The sequence below is a fragment of the Chelmon rostratus genome, chromosome 2 (assembly GCF_017976325.1).
Source record: "Chelmon rostratus isolate fCheRos1 chromosome 2, fCheRos1.pri, whole genome shotgun sequence".
In the NCBI taxonomy this organism is placed as follows: domain Eukaryota; kingdom Metazoa; phylum Chordata; class Actinopteri; order Chaetodontiformes; family Chaetodontidae; genus Chelmon; species Chelmon rostratus.
The window spans coordinates 27,788,543-27,809,160 of NC_055659.1; the positions used below are offsets into that span (position 1 = coordinate 27,788,543).

General features: G+C 41.4%; 1 protein-coding gene across 1 annotated transcript; it reads right to left on the minus strand.

Moving 5' to 3' along the window:
• Positions 1-1,359: 1,359 nt before the first annotated feature.
• On the minus strand, positions 1,360-11,900 carry LOC121613089 (solute carrier family 45 member 3). Its single transcript, XM_041946368.1, has 7 exons — positions 11,741-11,900; positions 9,886-10,127; positions 8,370-8,482; positions 4,988-5,460; positions 4,628-4,893; positions 2,980-3,234; positions 1,360-1,503 (listed from the first exon to the last, which is right to left on the minus strand). Exons 1-7 carry the CDS (start codon positions 11,898-11,900, stop codon positions 1,360-1,362), a joined length of 1,653 nt encoding a protein of 550 aa, XP_041802302.1.
• Between the last annotated feature and the right edge of the window lie 8,718 nt (positions 11,901-20,618).

The following is a 20,618-nucleotide window of genomic DNA, read 5'->3' on the forward strand; positions in this document are numbered from 1 at the left end:
ATATCACTGCCAAACACATACATGCTACAGTTATCCTAAACTGCATTAATTGTTGTCATCTTCTGTAGTACAATGTGGGAGAGAAGTAAATCCAGAGCAATAATATTATTCTAGTGCTCAAACTAAACTACACATAAGAAAACACATGGAAACCATATAGCCCCTGACACTCAAAGAGGGGATTATGAAAATGTATTATTTACATACATTATTATAATTACTCATGACACATTATGTGAATGCATATATTGGATTGTATGCATATTGGTATATTCCACACAATATTACTCCTACAGATGTGTTGTCAAGCTGGAAGCAAGACTTTCTGCCTTACAGGTGTACAGTTGCCCATTCAGTTCTTTTACCATTTTGGATTTTTTGGTAAACAAGTTTTTTGGTTCTTACTTCATCTAATATTCACCAAACTCAGACATGGAATTTCTGCTATTCTGTTGACTTTATTAAAAGGGAACTTGGTCAATAAGGCTTCCATAAGCATGTGCATGGCATATTGAAGCATGGCACCAATAGCCCCACGTTGTGTCCATTAATAGACAAATTCAGCAGAGCTGCACAGATACGAATCCCGAAGTCTGTAGAATTAGATGCATGTCAGGTGGCGCTAAAAGATTGGAAAAATTAGCACTTGTAGATGGCAGCAGCCATAGCTAGGAACAGCATACTGCAGCAGCAGCTCTCATGTATTTTCTGCATGAAATGCACATTCTAGTTGAAAAAAAATCGTATTCAATGACCTAGCTCATGAATTACCCGTATAGCTCCAAACAACTTTCACACCTAGCTCGAAAAGGCAACTTTATTTTAGAGGTTGATTTTGTTTCATATTCGTTAATGAGCATTATTGAGTAACTACATGCTGGCAACTGATCCTCCATATAGGCCAAACAGCATATGGATGAAGAGACTGCAGCATAATGCACCACACAAGTAGTGTCATGACTCCAGTTTGGTTTCTTAGCAACAGTACACAGCAGGTTATTGCTTCCTATCATTGCTTATAAAGGAATATAAAAAACAACCTAATTTTAAACATGAACATACTGTAGTTTTTGTACAGTGTTTGATTTTACCCATTATAAACTATTCTGACTTTGATGAAAGCATCACATTCATCCACATCTCATTACTGGTGTTGAGAATTTTAAACTGATGCTACGTTCAACATGTGACATGTGTCTTAAACTTCCAATGACAGTACAACGCAGTTCTTAGAATAACTGCTTAAAAATTAAATTAAATGAACAGGTCCCAGAGTCTCTGTAAACCCTTGAGAACACAGCAACCACTTCATCACCAGAGGCTATACTGTAATCCTGTGCTTCTGGATGGAAGAGATGGTCAGCGTTGGAGGTCATTGTGGCTGTAGACAACCCTGGTAGAGCAGAGAAAAGCTAGCAGGCTGAAGCAGCAGGCGGAGGCCATGTACGCCCTCACACTGTTAGCCAGCTGCACTATCGACCCAAGGCACATTGCTGGCAGCACCTGCAGGAGAATCAGAATGGATATTTCTTTTAGGCCACCACATAATGAATTGCTCCATTTGTCACTCGCACAACATATGAAGAAATATAGAGTTATTAAGATGACTTACAACAACTTGTACAGCTGATATCATTCACACTTGTCACAATTCATATTTCAGTCACCATTCATGGGTGTAGCTGGATAGCTAGCTAGCTAAAAAACATATTTTGACCTTGAGCTCTGGCTCAGACTGTTTCTCTAACTAATCATCAATAAGCAGAAAAACAAAGCGGTGATATGGGCATCTATCAGAGGTCTGGAACCAGATTACATGTTTTTCATGTGTTTAAACAAGACTCAGCAGCTACAGCCATGCTAGCGACCCTGTGAGGCTGCTTTTAGGCACAGCAGCGCTTTGAGCTAAATGCTAACGTCAGCATGTCAACATGCTCACAATTAGTATGCTAGGATTGTCATTACTTTTGCAAATGTAGCTATGAACTATGACCATGAAAATCTGTACAAAAAGTCACGGTAATCCATCGAATAGTTGTTTCAGCCAGTTTCACTACCATTTTTCCAGTCTGGACCAAACTGGGGGAGCGAGGGACTGGCAGCTGTCCCCGAGGCTGTGCTGCTAATGTGGCTAAAAATGACTTCTATAAACAAACATTAGCAAAAATGAAGTTGTGGTCTATTGTGTTAGTGCATTTCAGCGCCATAGTAAATTTAGCAGTTCTTTGGTGTTGGGGTGAGCCATTAAAAAATAAAGTTTCATACAAATTGTGCATATAAAAATACCTTTTGATTTACTTTTCTGGTTTGTTACTTGGCATATGGTGGTGAGGGTGCTATTCATGCAGTTAATGTTGGAAGTATATGTCATAGCCATGAAGATGGCCCAGACACTCGCAGCTTTTATCCTGTCTTCTTAAATACCCAAACAGATTGACAGCTACAGCTACACACTCACAGCTGTGTGTCAGTACGCTATCTCCCACACTGTGTGTTTTAAGAGCTTTTGGGCAGAGGTGACTGACACTCTCTCGTATACTGAACACAAGCCTTCGGGCGTACAACACACTTCTTGTCTGCTGTTGGGCAAATGCTGCACATTTACAGTGCAAGAGTTCACAGAGGATAGCTGTTTAAGCTGTTATGGTAGCCAAGAGTGTGAGTTGTATGACTTGGAAGATGCACAAATATGCTCCCCAGCACACACTGGTTCAGACTTGCTAAACAGTTATTGAGCTGCTTGGTTATTCAGGAGGCGAGCCCATATATTCAGCAGTAAATGGATCAATAAATGCAAATCTCTCCTCCGGTGGAATTTGCGTATTTTAATGATTTTGTGCCTGACGTTGCTGCTATAACTGAATGATGCATTTCTATGGGCTGTATTTAGTTTGATTACATATTAGAACGATGTTTTGTACATCATCAGTTAGTAATTTGAATAACCAATTTATGATGCAATGCAAAAACCCAAATTACCTGTGAGAGCAGGTAGGCGCTATCCAGTATTGCCATGTCAAAACATATCCCCCTCTGCGAGACTGGTGTGCAGTTTGTGTCACCTCTGTCAGCCCCACTAACAAACAGTGAAACATGAGGTGATCCGACAGAGGGCTCTGCCCTGGGTAAAGACAGTCCAGTCAGTCCCCCTGTGTGGCCTTGAGCATAAGGAGTGACTGCGCCATCACTTTCGCTGAGCGGAGGAACTCTGGGCTTGGATGAAGTGAAAAAAGCCTTGAAGAGAGAGGGGTCAAAGATGAGCAACGGGAGACAAGCTCTATCATTGAGATCAGTTCATGTCATCACTCATTTTCTTCATCACATCATGTATAATCACAGATGTAGTGAAGAATATAATGTCCTTAAAGAAACATTTTGAGAAATATTCATTTAACATTTCTTTCTGAAACTGAGATAAAAGGTTTATCCTACCACTCTTGTGTGCAAAGTACACACCTGAAGCAGGGAGGTGATTATCTTGGAATAGAGCCATTTCAGCTTTTTTACCCTGCTTTCAGTCTTTATGCTAAGGTAGGCTAACTACAGCCTGGCTCCTGCTCCATACTGAATAAACATACATCAGAGTGGTATCACAATGTTCCCACCTAACGCTCAGCCAAATGTTAAAATATTCAAACTATTTCTTTAAAACAATTTCATCCTTAAAAATTGTCCCAGCAAAATTACTAGTAGCTTTAATTACTTTTAAAATGTGATTTTTAGTGCCCCCACGTGATAGTGTTCAAAAAGACACCGTGGTAGACAGTAAGGCATGCATGGAGCACACTGATCACTGTGTTCTGTGTTTTCCACCAGATTTTTGATATGTGGGTTTTTATTTTTACTAATTTCAATTTCATTTGATTAATATTAATTTATATAATATATAATGATGACCATTTTATATATTCTTCTATGTACTTCTAATAACACCAAAGATCATACCTCCTATGGTATTGGTATTTCCCTATGGTATTGGTTTCTTTCAAAAATTGCAGGATGAAATCAGTTCACACCAGCAGGTACACACACACACACACACACACACACACACACACATGCACATGCACATACACACAGAGCACTCATAACAGTGCTGGAGGAGGAATACTTTGCTTTGCAAGATCGCTGGCTAGTACCAGCTGTAGTGAGTGAATAAGTGTGTCATTTTCAATAACTATAACAAGACATAAGCAAAGAACTGACACGAAAATCTCCAAAGAACGACACAGTATTTATCCTGATATAACATGGGAGAGTACTGAGTAACAACTGATTTAGTAAAGTTTTTGAAATGACCCCACCCGGTAAACTAAATTTAAGGCTCTAATATTTGAGAAGGGGACTTTTCTTTTGGTGGTCTTATAATTGACATGTTTTTTTTTTGTTTTTTTTAAGGGCATTGTCTTACTTAAATGTTCATAAATTAAACCCTACTTCATATACATATTCTTATATTATATGGCCCAGTAAACTTTCATGGTATTGGCATGTATACTTAGATTTCATAGCATAAAAGTGTGTGTCATAATCAAAAGATGTGAAAACTGATGCTTCCTGCATGTTAATGAGATTGCAAAGTGTTTTATGCATGTCACTAAAGTGTGTGGGTGGGAGATTAACTTACTTGTGTATTTGAGTGATAGAGACACAGCAGGGTGTATGGCAGGACCTGAAGAACGCAGAGTGTGTATCCTGTCACAGCCGCCATCACAGTGACCGTTATCACACTTTCTGAGACACTCATGACGGTGGTGGCAAACACCAACAGAGCTACACCGCTGATGTACACCACCCTGGCTCCCAGCAGAGCAACCCAGAAGTCCATAAGCACGGAGCACAGCATTGACACAACATTCTGCAGAAAGAGACCCATACTGGCCATACGCACACCTGGACAGACATAAATGAAGTGGTTATACAGCAAATGTGTCCCATTGATCCAGTGACACCTGTGTGGGCGGAGCTAAATAGGTGCTTACCCTACCTTCATCATAGCGTCTTCTTTCCTGTGACTGTGGCTCTGCACTCGGCACTCCCTGGTACAGGGCCTCCCCCATAAAGTCAGCAAAGAAGAACATGACACTCATGAGCGCCATCCAGCTACAGGTCTCCGCCACAAACAGTCTCCATATGACCGCTGGCACACACACACACTCTGCATACACACGAGGTAACACCGACACATATGCTGATACACATCTGCCCAGGGCAACAAGGACACACTGAGGCTGGGGCAGACAGGAGCGAGGGCAGTATCTGGTGATCCATCTTCTCAAAGGGTTATGGGTGACAAGCTTCCTCTCTCCTCCTCTGGTTTGTGCCTCCTCTGGGATAAAGACAGTGGTGATGAGGCAGCAGATGAATAGGAATGTTAGCAGTGTGCAGACAAAGGCCTCCTGTCCACCCAGGTATGATGCTATGGGTGCTTGACTCCAGTCCACGGCAGGGAGGAAGAACCTGAATATAGAGTTTAAGATAGTGACATGGGTCTCTGCTGAAAAAAAAAACATGTACATCCCCTCAAAGATGTTACTTGACCATTTTACTTGTAATAGCTGCTACTTAAATTCTAAATAATCAATAAAAATGAAAGCTACATTTCAAAAACTGTGGTACCTTAAAAACCTAGTGCTAGTATAAAAATACACCCAGGCAGACAAAGTGTAAACTCACTATGGCATCACCAGTCAGAAGTGGATATTTGGATGAGGGGGTGGAGCTGGGGAGGATGCAAATTGCTGCACCTCTGTCCTGATTGGACCTGACTGAAAACCCAAGGACACGTGACTAGTCAATCACAAGGTAGCCATGCTGTAAAGCATGCCCTCCTTTATCATCTATTTTAGTCTCAATGGGACCATAATTTACTAAATGAATATCATGCTGTATTGAAGAAGACTTAAAAGTAGTGATTGAGTTCATAAACTCATCAGGAAACTGTCTGAGGTAATAAATCAAGAGAGAAGCAGGGTGAGTTTCTCATAAGTGTCGCCCCCTGCTGGCCATTAGTAAGAATGCTGGTTTAAGGCACTTCCACTTTGGCTCCACTTTTCAGACCCTGAAGCTCAATCCTCTATTTATAAGCCCACCTCAATGCCCCCCTTTCCAACAGATCCAACTCAGGGACACTGTACAAGCATTTGCCACTGATCCACTGAACACACATTCAACCACCATTGGACTGAGATTAGGCCAAATGAGACAGCTGTCACAGGTTAGTCTCTAGTTGTCACTGTTAACAAAAACTCAACCATTAGATAGATTTATAGAGAACTACACTAAATATTTGCATGAAGTTCCAGTTCAGTGAGAGTGGAAATGAAGAGTGGATTCTTTTGGCATGTCAGAAAATTGATTGGCAACAATTCTGATCAGTTTAAGTCTTTATGAGGAGGCATGACTCTGGGGATGACTATCAGTCCAGCACATTGGTCCAAACTAAGATATCTCAACAGCTCAGGATAGATTCATGGTCCCCAGAGGATGAACTTGATCCTGTATCCAACTGACGTTTTTCGTGAGTGTCGCTTCATGTGTTGACCCTGTACCTACAGTATTTTTAAAGATGGTGTTTGACAGTGTTTCAAGTTATGTCCTGAAGATTTTAAACACATCTCTGCAAACAGGCATCTTCTCAGATGCCTTCAAAGCAGCTGTTAAAAAACCCTTACTAAAGAAATCCAACCTAGACAGGAATGCACTCACCCAGTAAATCGGTTGGAGACAGAGATTCAGTGCAAATAAACTCCTCCAAATAAACAGTGAAGCTGCTCTGTCTAAAATAATCAGCGACCTCAGACTAAATTCTGATGAAAACAAGGTCTCAATTCTTGTCCTCTTGACCTAAGTGCAGTGTTTGATACGTTTGGCCATGATATCTTAGTCAATCCTCTTTAACAGTTGGTTGGTCTCTCTGACTGTTTGTTGAACTGGTTTCAAACATACATCAAAGGAAGGAAGTTTCACATCAGTCTGGATATCATGTGTCTGAGAAACATGACATCTGTTTGGGTTTGCAGGGAGCTGCTTTGGTCCATCACTGTTCTCACTATACAAGCTGCCACTTGGTGACATCATTAGAGAGCACAGTGTACATGTTCATAGTTATGCAGATGACACACAACTGTTCATCTGTGCTGAACCAACTGATGCTGCAGCTATAGACTCCATCACTAACCATCTTTTGGCAATTAACAAATGGATGAGCAATAATTTCTTGAAGGTAAGTGAGGACAGAATTGAAATCCTATCACTCTGCCCTAAAACAAAAAGAGAAATGCTGTTTCATAATCTGGGAGATTTAACTCCCTGGATTAAATCTGAAGTTACAAATCTTGATGTTATGTTAGACTCAGATCTTTGATTCAAGTCCAACATCAACAAGGTGACGAAAACTTCATTTTTTCCACCTTAGAAACATAGCTAAAGTATGACCATTTCTACATAAAAAAGATGCTGAAAAACAGATTAATATCTATATTTCAAGCCGACTTGATTACTGTAACTAATTATTTACTGACAAAAATACACAGAGAGACTTCAGCTCAGTCAAAACTCTGCAGCTCTGCTATCAACCAGAACCAAGAGGAGAGAGCCTGTCAGTCCTGCTCTGCGCTGGCTTCCTGTAACATTTAGAATTGATTTTAAGGTCCTCGTCCTTGTAGGCAAAGCCCTTAATGAACCAGGATCAAGCTACATTGCTAAATGTCAAACAATGACCATGTTAGCATTGTGACCATGTTAGCACGATGATATTAGCATTAGCTTCACTTTAATGGGAACATTGGCCCACGTCAGAGCAGTGTTCAACCCTGGTAGGTAGAACAGTGAAGAATCCACAGAGGCTGCCGATATGGATTTGACCAGTGTCACTGTGTCAGTCTGAATGCCATATACTGTAAGATGAATGTGCTGAGAGCAACACAGGCTGCTCTTATCCCAGTGAAAACTGGTGCCTATTCACACATAGTGTCTAACAATAACTAATAAGGATAGTCAGAGTTTAAAATAATTATGGTCTGGTGTACTGCTGTACTTGCTCACCAGTATGCCACTCTGGAGCACCAACTAAATGTGTAAATGTAAGTTCATAAGATAATAATCAGGGAATAGGAATACAGGACGCCAAAAAGCAAAGATGGCCAAGATGGCTACATAAAACACCATGTAGTTGCATGCAACAGTGCTACTGAGGTAAATAAAACAAAAGGCAAGTGACGTGCAGTGATTAAAGTATGCTCAGACAAAGGCACATGACGTACAGCGAATGCGTATACTCCCCGTGCTCCGCATGCATTCCTAAAAATTAAAGACAGCAACTGAGAGACAGAACGAGTTATGAAAGAAAGGTTTGTCAAACGCCTTACCCCAGGCATCCCCCCAGGCTAGTCATCAGGGAGTTAACTGAGAATGCTCTGCGGTTCTCCTCCTCTGCGGGGAACAGGTCTGACAGCAGTGCCACCACAAGAGTCAGACAGGCCTGAGGAGCCAAAACAAGGCTTGTCTTACACCAAATCCCACTGTGATAATAACATCCGTCTGTTGCTTTAAATTCCCAGAAAACATATTTTCATAATCACGTATTATAATGGGTGATGGATCCTGCATGGCCTACATGAATACTAGTTAGTACTTCAAAATGAAACCATGTTTGGTAGGGCAGGACTGATTAATCAGACTTTTCTCATACCTGATGGGCTGCTTGTTAGAGTCCATTAGTAAGACTAGAGGAACTAGATATACAACTGGAGGCTGGACTATTAAGCAGGCCATGGCACGAAGATGATACTGCGTATAAAGACAGTGGGGCCAACCACTGTAGCCTAGTGCCCAAGCAGAGTCAGTGTAGATATAAAGGCTGCCAGGTGTCTGCTCTTTGCTTAGGCAAATGTTGGATTTAAAGGCAGATCAAAGGTAAGTTGTGTCGGGGGGGGTGTGGCCTCTCAAGGGGCGCAGTAGATTTATGATGACACAGCCAGATACCCACGGTGGGGCCTAATGAATGATCAAAACATGATTGAACATGAAAACTGTGCTTCCATTGGAATATTCACCCAGTCTTTGGCACATTTTACTGTGTCTTGATAACTGTCATCTTGGTTCGATGAACTAATCAGGATCTGAAACAAAGTGTGATGACAGTTGTGGGGTTGTTTGCTTATGTTGCCAGACCACTGTCAGTCAAATCTGACCAAATCACACCCACACAGTCTTGCCAAAGCAAGTTAATGTAAGATGACCTTCGGTATTTATTGCTGTGTAGCTGACACTAGTCAGTTTGCTGACTTGTTACTGAAAAAACATTTTCAGATTTTGCACATAGCAGCCTCATGCAATGGAATGGCATCTTTTCTTTATCAACATGATCCATCTGAAAAAGGTTGTTGGAACATCCACTGAGGAAAAGTTTTGTACTGAAATCTGATGATTTTATATTCATGCCTACCAGTGGAGGATGACTTCACTCTTAAAGATTCACATGGTTTCCAGACAGTGACAGTTTCCAGTGAACACGTCTATTTTATTGTGTCCTTAGGAAATGATAAACCAGAATTTTCTAAAGCAGTATTTTTCTTCTTTTGAGAAAGATCTATTGAAAGTGCAGAACTGTATTTGTTGAGATGTGGCATTTCTGTACTTCTGAGCACATCTGTTTCACACATTTTAGCACATCTGTTCTGTTTTGTGTTATCTGTGCTGCTGAGAAACCACTTTTGTCTCCAACATTATCCTTTCATGAAGCAAGACACTTTCTTAAGCACATATTGTTGTTGTATTGAAAATATATTGATGTTTAATTATAAAACCAGCACCACTGTCACACCTCATTACATGGCTGGTTTGTAAATGTAAACCAGGACTTTGAGCCAGACAGTAACTCACATGTCCGCAGAAGTCCATCAGACACACGGCTCCGGCCTGCAGGGCAGCTTCCAGCCAGTATGGGTGCTGTGGGGACATCAGCACAGCTAGGTGCCAGGCCTGTGGTATGATTTGCAGGCTTAGTACAACTCCCAGGCTGAGCATCCAGATAAACGGCCGGCGTCGACCAAAATGGCTTTGCAGCGAATCGCTAGCTGAGCCAATCATGGGTACAAAGATCAAACCCAGAACTGGGCCCACCGCTGGCAGAAAGAGACAGCCTGTTAATTTGATTACATCGCTTCTGAAAACATGTTCATTGACCAGTGAGGAATGAGCAGAAAAGACTGGGAAACATTTGAGAAAATATTTCAGCAGTGAGAGCTGATTAGCCTCGTAGTAAAATTGATTGATTGCTATTTTACTGAAAAAAAAAGAAAATTTGTGGTACTACATGTCAGTGTAGCCAGTCTCTACACCTTTTCCACTTGACAGGTAATCAGAGACTGGAGTCAGCCCATGCACTGGCCAGGCACCAAAACCAGGTGGCCACCTATGTAGACAGCCAAGCTTTAACGGTGATTGTCCAATCATAGCTTAGCAACCACAACAAAGCATGGCTGTCCTGTTGAGCTTACTAAAGCTGTGTGCATGGGGCTGTAAAAGTGATATGTGGTACACAAAAAGTTGGGAAGGTTGCACCGTTATCGCCTTTCCAAAATCAAATATACAAGAGTAAAAGTGTGAGAAATGGAGTGTGTTTTACTATTCTAATGTAATGTATCATTCGTTTGATTGTGTGTGTGAAACTGTGTATCTGTCTGCCCACAGCTAATCTCACATAGTCTACCAATCAGCCTCATATTCTTTGTGCACACTGATGAATGTCGTAGTTGCAGCAATTCACAATCTTTGAACAACCTATTACTGACTGTTCTGTTTTAGTGTATACTGCCGCTAACTGCTGACTCCTCACTCATCTTAACCAGCCGTTAGAGGCTATTAGTGATCGACTGCCTTAGTTTGGGATCCTGTTTTCAATAGAGACATCATATGTGGTAGTCACATGTCTAGAGCACGAAATTCACGAGACAAGGGACTGTCTATACTGGTTGCGTCTTTTCCGCACAATTTAAACATGGATGTACTCTAGTTGAGAGGGTCAAATAGCCGAATTTAAGTTAACTATAATTTTACACTGAACCTGATGGCAAAAGAGATCAGACGTAGTCTCTGTGACATCACCCACAGGTTTTTTGAAGAGCCACTGTGGAGCTCAGTGATGGTGCCTCCAGTCGTCGTCCTGTGTCTGACTCCACCTCCTCCTTAATAACTTTGACTGCTACATTATGATCATACACTAAACAAATATTTCAATCTCATAGGTTCTGAAAAAGTTTAAGAGAGACAACAAGAGGAGTTGTAAGAAATTAAGAGGGCCAGTAGGCTCTAGCCAAAAAGTTGAGTGTAGATTGAGTCTATTATTGGCCTTAATCAAATGCGTCAACTGATGCTGAGAGGATTACGAACCGGAGCAGAGAGCAGCACACTGTGCTCCACCTAGGCTGCAGAATGTAGATAAAAGTGAGACGTATCTGAGCTTCAAGACTGCACAGATTCGTTGCATTCACATGGCTGATGTTGGAATTGTTCTGTCCAGCTTTCCTCACCTGCACTCGACTGAGTACTGTGTTGCTCCTTTGTGCGCATGCACATCCATGAACAACAGAAACAGATATCAGCGCTAACCGCTGACCCGCCATACTGTGCATTAACTGTCAGTACAAATACAACAACTGCTTGTGCCTTGCAGTGGCAAGTCATGTCCATTAACTTCCAGTCATGGCCAGTAAGTGTGCATGGTTTATCCACTTACCCAGGACCATAGTCATGTAGCGTTCCTCCATGCCGGCTTGCAGCAATAGAGGTGGGATGTACACAGTTCCTGCAGCCATGCAGGCCTCCAGACCACATGATAAGGCGTTCACCATTAACAACTTCCACACCACGCCATGCAAAGGATTTTTCAACTTCATCTTCACTGATTAACTTTTCTTCTTTTTGAACCACTTCTTTCGTTTTTCACCACCTTGTTTGGATGTAAAATCTTTGCTGTTCAAGCTGTTATGAAGTAATTAGTACATGTCAACACAACCGTTGAATAATCAAAATTCCCAGAGGGGTTTTGGCTGGTTGTGAGTTTTGCAAGATTTCCATGTCATGATGCATCTTATGTTCCTTTGTTTTTCTTGTTGGCATTAGGTGTCATTCTGCAAGGATGAACAACACTTCCCATCAGAGGCCAACTTGTGGACATCTTCTGGCAGCGTGGTGTCTTCCTGTGGAGTTCAGAAAAAGAAAAGCACTGTTGACTCTGCTGTAAATATACAGGGCCGAACAGCTAACAACTCTTTCTTGTTTGGGACCAGCAACTTGCTTGAGGCTCCGCTGGTTGAGAGCAACCTCCAGATGTAGTCTGGCTGATCTGACCACATTCCAATTGTAATACGTTTCACCTGCATTTCCACCCTTCTAAAAATGCATTTTCCCTATGTTATATTTACACGTGGCAATAACACCTTGGTTGGTGAATAATCTTTGTGCCGTAAGTGTGAACTACATGTCGCTAGCACACTAGCAGTACTGACAAGCATAGGCTGTGTTGATACTCCCTGACTGGCTAGCAGTCTTCTTTGTGGTACAGTACATAAAACCAATAGTAAACCACACAGATATTTCTAAAAATAAAAGCACTAAAACAAACTTTCATCTGTTGTTTTTTTCAGTCACTCATTAAACAAGAGCCTCATGTGTCTGCTAAACAGTCATTCTTTGTGACATTATTAAGCATCAAGCGATAAACCAGTGACTTGCTTCACTTGCCTCATAAAAGCTCCTTGATCTCGCCTCAAGGAAAACAGTGGTTAGAAATGTTGTCAGCAGCAGCTCACCCAGTGTGATCACATCTTCATTCTAAAGCTCAGCGGTGTGTGGCAGCATGTGTGTCTGTTCCAGACAATCCCAGACAAGGAACCACGATGACAGGACACACAACACCCCCTGCCAATGAGTGGGGAGATTCTGCCTCATTGGGAAAGAGACGCTGAAGACTAAATGACTGGGTTTCTCATCATCTTTGTATGGAACCTGTAGGCGGGCCTACTGCTTTACTAAGGCATGTCAGTCATCCAGTTTGAGGGTTTGGTCACATGTTATGTGGTGTGTTCATTTTATTATTTTCTCTATTACAGACCCGTTAATCTGGATTTAGTTCTATTCGGAATTTTCCCAACAGGTAATATGAAATGTTTTACATTAGTATAAAGATTAAGTATATTGAAATATATGTAGGTCTATAGATTGACCATAGATGCAGCACAGAGGTTCATGAGTTTCATTACTTGGTATGAAAACATCAGACTGAGCTTTAAAAGTTTTAATGTTATGGTGAAAAGTATGTAAAGTATATTATAGTAAACTGTCATAGTGTCTTCAGCTTCTCACCTTCTGCCATGTCATTAATTGTTTACCTGCCCAGCCAGTTCTTTCCACTCTCATTCCCAGCCACACCCACCAGTCCACTCACCTGATCCTCATTCAGCCAAGTATTTAAGATGCTCTCCCAAATTTAGATTGTTCTTTGTTTCCATGCAAGACTCTCCAGCTTTCTACTTTGGACTGATCTGTCATTACCAAACTTGCCTTTGACCACGTCTGTTCTTCTGTTCCCCGGTAAACACATCAGTCTTCTGTCAATGTTCCTTTGTTTGCCTGTGATTGCTTGATGTTTGCTTCACCAAACATTTCAAGAGACTTTGAATTCGCCAAGAAAGCTTCTGTTCCCAAGTTGGCAAGCTTCGTGCCCGAGGCCAACCTTGGTGAGTTCCAGGGGTCTCCATTCCAGGGAACACGGCTGGCATTCAAGATGGCCCCCACAAGAAAGAAGCGGGGCTCCAAACCATGTTGTTCTACAACACCACCCAGCTCTTCATCCTCACCTCTGCCCAGCGTCTCGTAGGTCCAGGTCTAAGCCTCTCCAGTTCCTGTAGTGATGGCCGCCAAGCCTGCTCCTGACCCCAAGTCAGCGGACTGACTGGTCCGGCCGACAATCGCGCCCCAGGTTGCAGTGGCCTCCAGTTCCTGTGCTGCAGCCGCCTTCTGTGCCAGCGTCCTGCCCATCTGCCTTTGCCGCTGGCCTCCAGAGGGGTTCTGCCTTTGCAGCCGGCCTCCTGTCCATCCTCAAGGGCGGTTTCGTCTTAGCCCCCAGCCTCCAAAGGGGTTTCGTCTTCAGAGTCTGCCTCTGGAGGGGTTCCCCCTCTGCAGCCAGCCTCCAGTCCAGGTCCCAGATGGGTTCCACCTTTGTCGCCAGTCTCCCTGAGGTTTCCAGCTCCACTCCTGTCAGCCTCTTCAGCACCTTGACCACTTTCATCATAGTCCCTCCTCCAGACGCCCTCCACCCACCCAGCTCTGTTTTAGACTTTGGTTTTGGGACGTCGGAAGCTGTCCCTTGGGGGGGGGGGTTCTGTTACAGTGTCTTCAGTCTTTTACATGCTGCAACATTCATCTTTTCACCTGCCCAGCCAGTACTTTTCAACTCTCACTCTCCTGGCCAGCCATGCCCACCTGTCCACTCACCTGATCCTCATTCACTATCAGCCCCATATCAAAGATATGTAAGATCAATAATCTCACTATTAATAGATTTTACTCCATTGCAGTAAACAGGTGACAGCAGTTTGTCAGCTTACCTGTCAATAAGGAATGAATCAACTGTTATAGCAGCAGGAAACCTACAAACTGGACACACCAGACACATTCAGGCTTTGACAGTCAGGACGGAGCATAAATCTTACAGAGTTCACTTTAGACAACACACTGACACCCTAACCCTAACCCTAAATACCTAAGAATGCATGCATTCTTTTACCACAACAAAGATGAACTCCAACCAGTTTTCACTCTTTAATGCATCTGTAATTCCACCATAATGTCACCCAGTGGTTTTAAAGCCTCAATTTTGGCATTATGGCCATCGCCATCTTGGTGCTGTGCTGCTGCCATGGGTACAAATGGCTACACCTGTATCCTGATATGATCTACCTGAGAACTTGAGGCAATTTTTTAAATTTACGGTTTCACTCAGGCAACACACAAGAGTCAGTCGCAAATATTGAACCTGTTTTCAAAAATCTTTATGATAACGACTGGAAGCGACTGGATCCGAGCACTTAAGATTCTAATCTTTAAATATCACACACTGTGTGATCTTAATCTACTTACTGTCAAAACAAACTTGAGAGACCTTTGGATGATTGCAGTCTATCTACATTAACGCACATTGGACAGGGTTTTCAAAGTTTTTTTGTACAAACACAACCAAGAAATTGTAATGAAGAATGTTCTTTCCTCCTTAATTCGTATCTTGTATTATAGATTCACCTTATTTGACCAACTATATCTATATCTATATAGATAGATAGATCTATATCTATCGATCTATCTATCTATCTATCTATCTATCTATCTATCTATCTATCTATCTATCTATCTATATATATATATATATATATATACAGCAGCAAGTGAAAGTTCTGCCAATTGCTGGTAATTCTTGATGTGTGAAATGCTACAATATAAAAATCCTAGAAGACAAATGGCACACACTACCTTCTGAAGCCATCATAAACTTTACAGCTACGTCCTTCTGGTAAAACCATCAGCGGAGGGGAATCATTGTAACGAGTGTGTGGTGTTGTAAACAGTACTGACTGTGTTGGGAAAGAACAGCAGACGGTGATGAATAAAATCACATTTACTCACTTTGTTGCTCTGAGTGTGATGACCATGTTGCCGGCTGGTTTGAGGACCTTTATCTGTCCTTGGGTGACCTAAGATATCACTTAGCTTTGTGCGCGTTTGTGTGCGCAACACTCTGAGTGAAGTGTTAAGATGCCCGAAATAAAAAGTGCAGAGAAGCCGAGACACACAGTCGTAGAGAGGGAAGCACAGAGGGCAGACACATTCACGCCTTCACACATATGTAGACAAGCCAATACTGGATGAAGATACTGGACTATTTCATGTCAGTGTGAAGGATGTGTTAGCTGGGGAGAGGAGACATTAATGTCCATTCCTGTTACAACACAGCAAAAGTAAGTTATTATCTGGTCTGGCCATTAAATCTTTTTTTTACACTGTTTGAAGAAGTCTGAGTTACCATCTGACTTACACACCAAGGTGTTTGTAAAATTGACTAGATTGAGATTTGACATGAAAACTGAAACAATACATAAGAAGACTGTATTTATCATAGACAGGAACATGAGTCTGTATATAATTTACATATGCATGCTGACCTTCTGAGTAATTTGGTAGTAAGGGAATTTAAATGAGTGAAACAGGAATCAACTGAGCAATATTGTGTGGATGGCCAGTGAAGTACTGGTCACCAGCAGCAGCCATCCATGTGAGACATTTTTAGCCATTGAATTACATGGATGCAAAGCTAAATCCATCTAAGCAAATTCAGTGAATTCCCTCTTTAAAGCTGCATTGACTGTTTTTCTCTTCTTTCCAGGCCACAACATCAGATTCGGCTCCTGAAGAAACTGACTAATTCTCCCAAAAAGAAAAAGAAAATTGATAAAATATGATGAAATATGTTACATTAAAATGTAAGCTCTTTTCACTGTCAATGCTTGATATTATTAATGGTAATATTTTTAAAGCAGCGGTTTGGGACTTGACCATGTGGATCAAGAAAGACAGGCCTACATGTACAATCTCAGGAATCAGGAATCAGGAAGCGTTTATTGTCATTACACAAGTGCAACGGAATTATATTCGGTTACAACCTGTCCCAGAGGACACAAAGGCACCATAGACAGTACAAATAATTGACATGGGAAGACAGGGACAGGAGGACCACGATGCAGCCAGCAGGGCGGCGCTTTGCTGACTTAGATGAAAAACAAATGAAAACAGGAGGGGGAGGGAGAGGAGAAAAAAAGCTAATCTGAAGCCTGAGAATCAAAGCCTCAGGGCAGAGAACAAAGACACACTGCCAAAATCCCGTCAGGCCTAGCAAATCACACCTAAGTGTCAGATTTAGCTTGAATCCAAATGCTGGGTTCCCATTGGATGAGATCCATTGGGGCTTTGGGGAGTCCCCACGACACAGCCATGTGATCAAGTATACAAAAATCAGGGCTGGGGTGGATCTAGGATTTCTCTAAATCAGAGGCCCTAAAGCATGCAGATTTAATTACTCAGTAAGCTGTACATTTCACATTTCACATTTCACCCTGTTTGCCAGTGGCTCTATAACTTTGAATGAAGACACACAATCATTGAATAGATAGATAGATAGATAGATAGATAGATAGATAGATAGATAGATAGATAGATAGATAGATAGATAGATAGATAGATAGATAGATAGATAGATAGATAGATAGATAGATAGATAGATACTTTATTCATCTCCAAAGAGAAATTTGCAGTTCCAGCAGCACATGGAGCACATGCACGACACATTCACCCCCAGCTGTCACTGTAAGTGCTACTGGCAGTGAGTAACAGAAGTCTGAACACAAGGTTTTTTTCTGCCTAAATACTTTTTTGTAAATAGCCTGCAGATGACTATATCTGGGACCTATTAGCAGGAAAAGACAATAGGACCACAACATGAAGTTCAATAAAAACGGACAACAATACCACAGAAACTGAACATTTTCATGTTTTCTCTGATGGTATATCTCAACATCCTCTAAAAAAGCCAATTTACTATATATGAATCTACATCAATATCTATATTTATATTCATGAAGTGACATTTAAGGTATCTGTACCTATATTTGGGTTACATGTCTTTATATTGAGGCAATTTATTGTATTTGTCACTGCAAATTGTGTCTTGTATCCCAATTTGTGTCTGGAGATATAAATAATCTACTGAAGCAGCTGTGATTGCTTGATCTTCCCATGGAAGAAGAGCAGAGAAGGAGGCCCTTCTGTCCAACTCAGACTTTTATTGGCTTCTCAAGGGTGATTGGTCAAGTGAGGTGTCATTTCCAGGATTTCCAGGAATTTCCAGGAGACAAGATAATGCCTTTCTGTATTTCCTTAAGTTATTATGAGGAAATCTCATAAGATGAGCACATCACATACTGATATGAAAGGAGAAAACATCTTTCTGTGGATTATTATCATGTTTTGAACTAAACATTTTTACTGCAGTGGATTGGATCATCTGGACCTTGATGATGGTTACCAGACGTTTTTGTGCAAGTGTTATCCATAAAAGTGATTGTTTGTCTGCTGTTGCCGTTTATTGTGCCTCCTGTTGTGATGTATGTTTCTTGAAGTGGTTTGCATTAATTGAATTACGAGAATCGTAGCTTTCTAACGGTGTGTTAGTTTGTGTTAATAGACAGGAAGAAAAAGAAACAACAAAAAATGATCCTATGACCCACGGGCGGGCCGTCATAACAGTTTTAACCAACTAGTGATGTTAGCTGTAGCTTGCTGCTACCTGATGTTCCACAAACCTACATTCTATGACAGCAGCAAGAAAGCCCTTTCAACATAACTAATGTGGAGAATCATAACTTACCATGAAGCTTCAGTGGAGGATGAAGTGCTGTGTAACGCTGTTCCCTTCAGCTCCCAGTACCGCCTCATGCCGCATTCAGGTCAAATTGAAATTTCTGGTAACTGCTCATATATACAATTGTCATTAACATCCAAGCTGCATCCATGTCATGAACATGGGAATCTTTCCCATTATGCCCGGATGCCAGATTCAACCCTTCACTGTTCACCTGATAAGTGTAAAATGGTATTTTAAACATTGACAGACATCTTAAGTGAACGACCCTTTTTGAGACTGTATCCACTGTTTATTGGTCCCAAATGTCAGGGTGGTGCCCCATTATTATTAATTCATATGAACAATTATATGAACATTAAGACACTTATTGGTATTAATTACTATTCTTAATGTCCGTGAATAACCAAACCTGCTCCTACCAGGCCCCAACAACTTTAAATATTTAAATATGACATCCACCCCTCTGAAAATTAGGTGCAAAAAGTTGATGTATAACACACTTCATACAAATATATGTACCTTTTGGTTCCCTCCACAGCCTCGCACTTCAAATGATGCCTTTTCTTACCTGTGCATTTTTTTTTATCATTGACTTTTCACTGCATTTTGTACTGTTTGGTGTGTAGTATTCACACTTTTGATGTGTCTATTGCCTAATTATGTTTTCATTGTTTTCAGCTGCTCTAAAATTTCCTGTTGTGGGAAAGCAGGGATTCCTTTTAATTAGGCAAATGAGAAGAAGACAAAATAATCATGCAGCCATTTGTATTTAACACTGAAGAAGACTAAAGGCTCTTTCACTGATAATGGAGACATCTGGATGTCTAAGTATTTGTATTAGTGAGTGAGTGTGTGAATGCAACATGGGTTGTAAATTTCTTTGCATGGTACAGAGTGGGCACCCCTCAGTACTTGTAACTATAAGAAATAATTACAGAATAGTATATGCATCATATAATGGGTTCTGTGCCTTATTTTACTGTATTAGATGCAAAAATCAGTAAAGAAGGAGTTGGAATATTTGAATGCACTGAGGAGTTCTCCTCCTGTACTGAACTTTATTTGGGTGCTCAAAAAACAGCAACATCTGTACTTCCCCAAAACAGTCAGGAAAAAAAAAAGGCTGTGGTCCAGAGGTCAAAAACAGAAGAGGAATGATCTGATGTGTCGATCTGTCAAAAACATTATGAAATGCTGGCAGTTACTGCAAACAGAAACAGCTATGCTTTGCTTTCAGATGAGAGGAGATGCACATGTGGGCTTTCACTCAGACAACTTTAGTTTGTAAGAACATGTGAGTATTGAATGAAGGTAATGATTGTAATGCAATGGTACCATGTGGTCTGAGTGACTTCCTCTTTGCCTTTAAACCCTGATTCCATGGCATGTCTCTTTTTCAAAACGGATTCCCCCACTGTATTGGATACACACACACACACAAATGTAGAACTTGTGGGTCTGAGGGGACCAAGATTAATGTGTTAAATAACAGAGTTATTGTCCTTACTTTTCCACACATTTCCTGGTTAAGAGCTGGTGCCTACATTACCCACAATGGCCATCGCTGCCGGTTAGGTCAGAGATTCAGGTGTGTTATTCCAGTAGCAGCTACTGTAGCCTCGAGCTGCTAGCCACAAACACAAATGATGAGCCACAGAGGTTGGGTGAACTTACTTCTGACTCCACACCTCAAGTTTTTTTTTTTCAGTTTCAAACTTGTAGCCTTCAGACCCACCTGACACTGACCCGAGTGACATCACTTGAGGACATTTAGCAGACTTCGATCTGCAGACGAAATGCAGATTTGTCGGTTCTTTAGCTACAAAATAAAACTCACCGAAATGATCAACACATGAGGTGACCGTTTTGCTGTTTTTTGACCACTGGGGTGGCACCTTTACATGACAAAAATACAGGGGAAACACAGACATTTGCATAGACATAAAGGGGTCAAGACGTGAAGAGAGGTGTCTATGGGGATGTAAGCTGCTTATGTCACACACAATTCATCCAAGTTAAGCATGATCCTGTACAGTTAGCATATAAGCTTCTCAGCGATCAGGTTCTGCAGCGTCTGAGCCGTGTTGTGATTGATCTGATCTGAAGTGAGAATGTTCATCAGCGCTCCTGAGCGGCTGACACT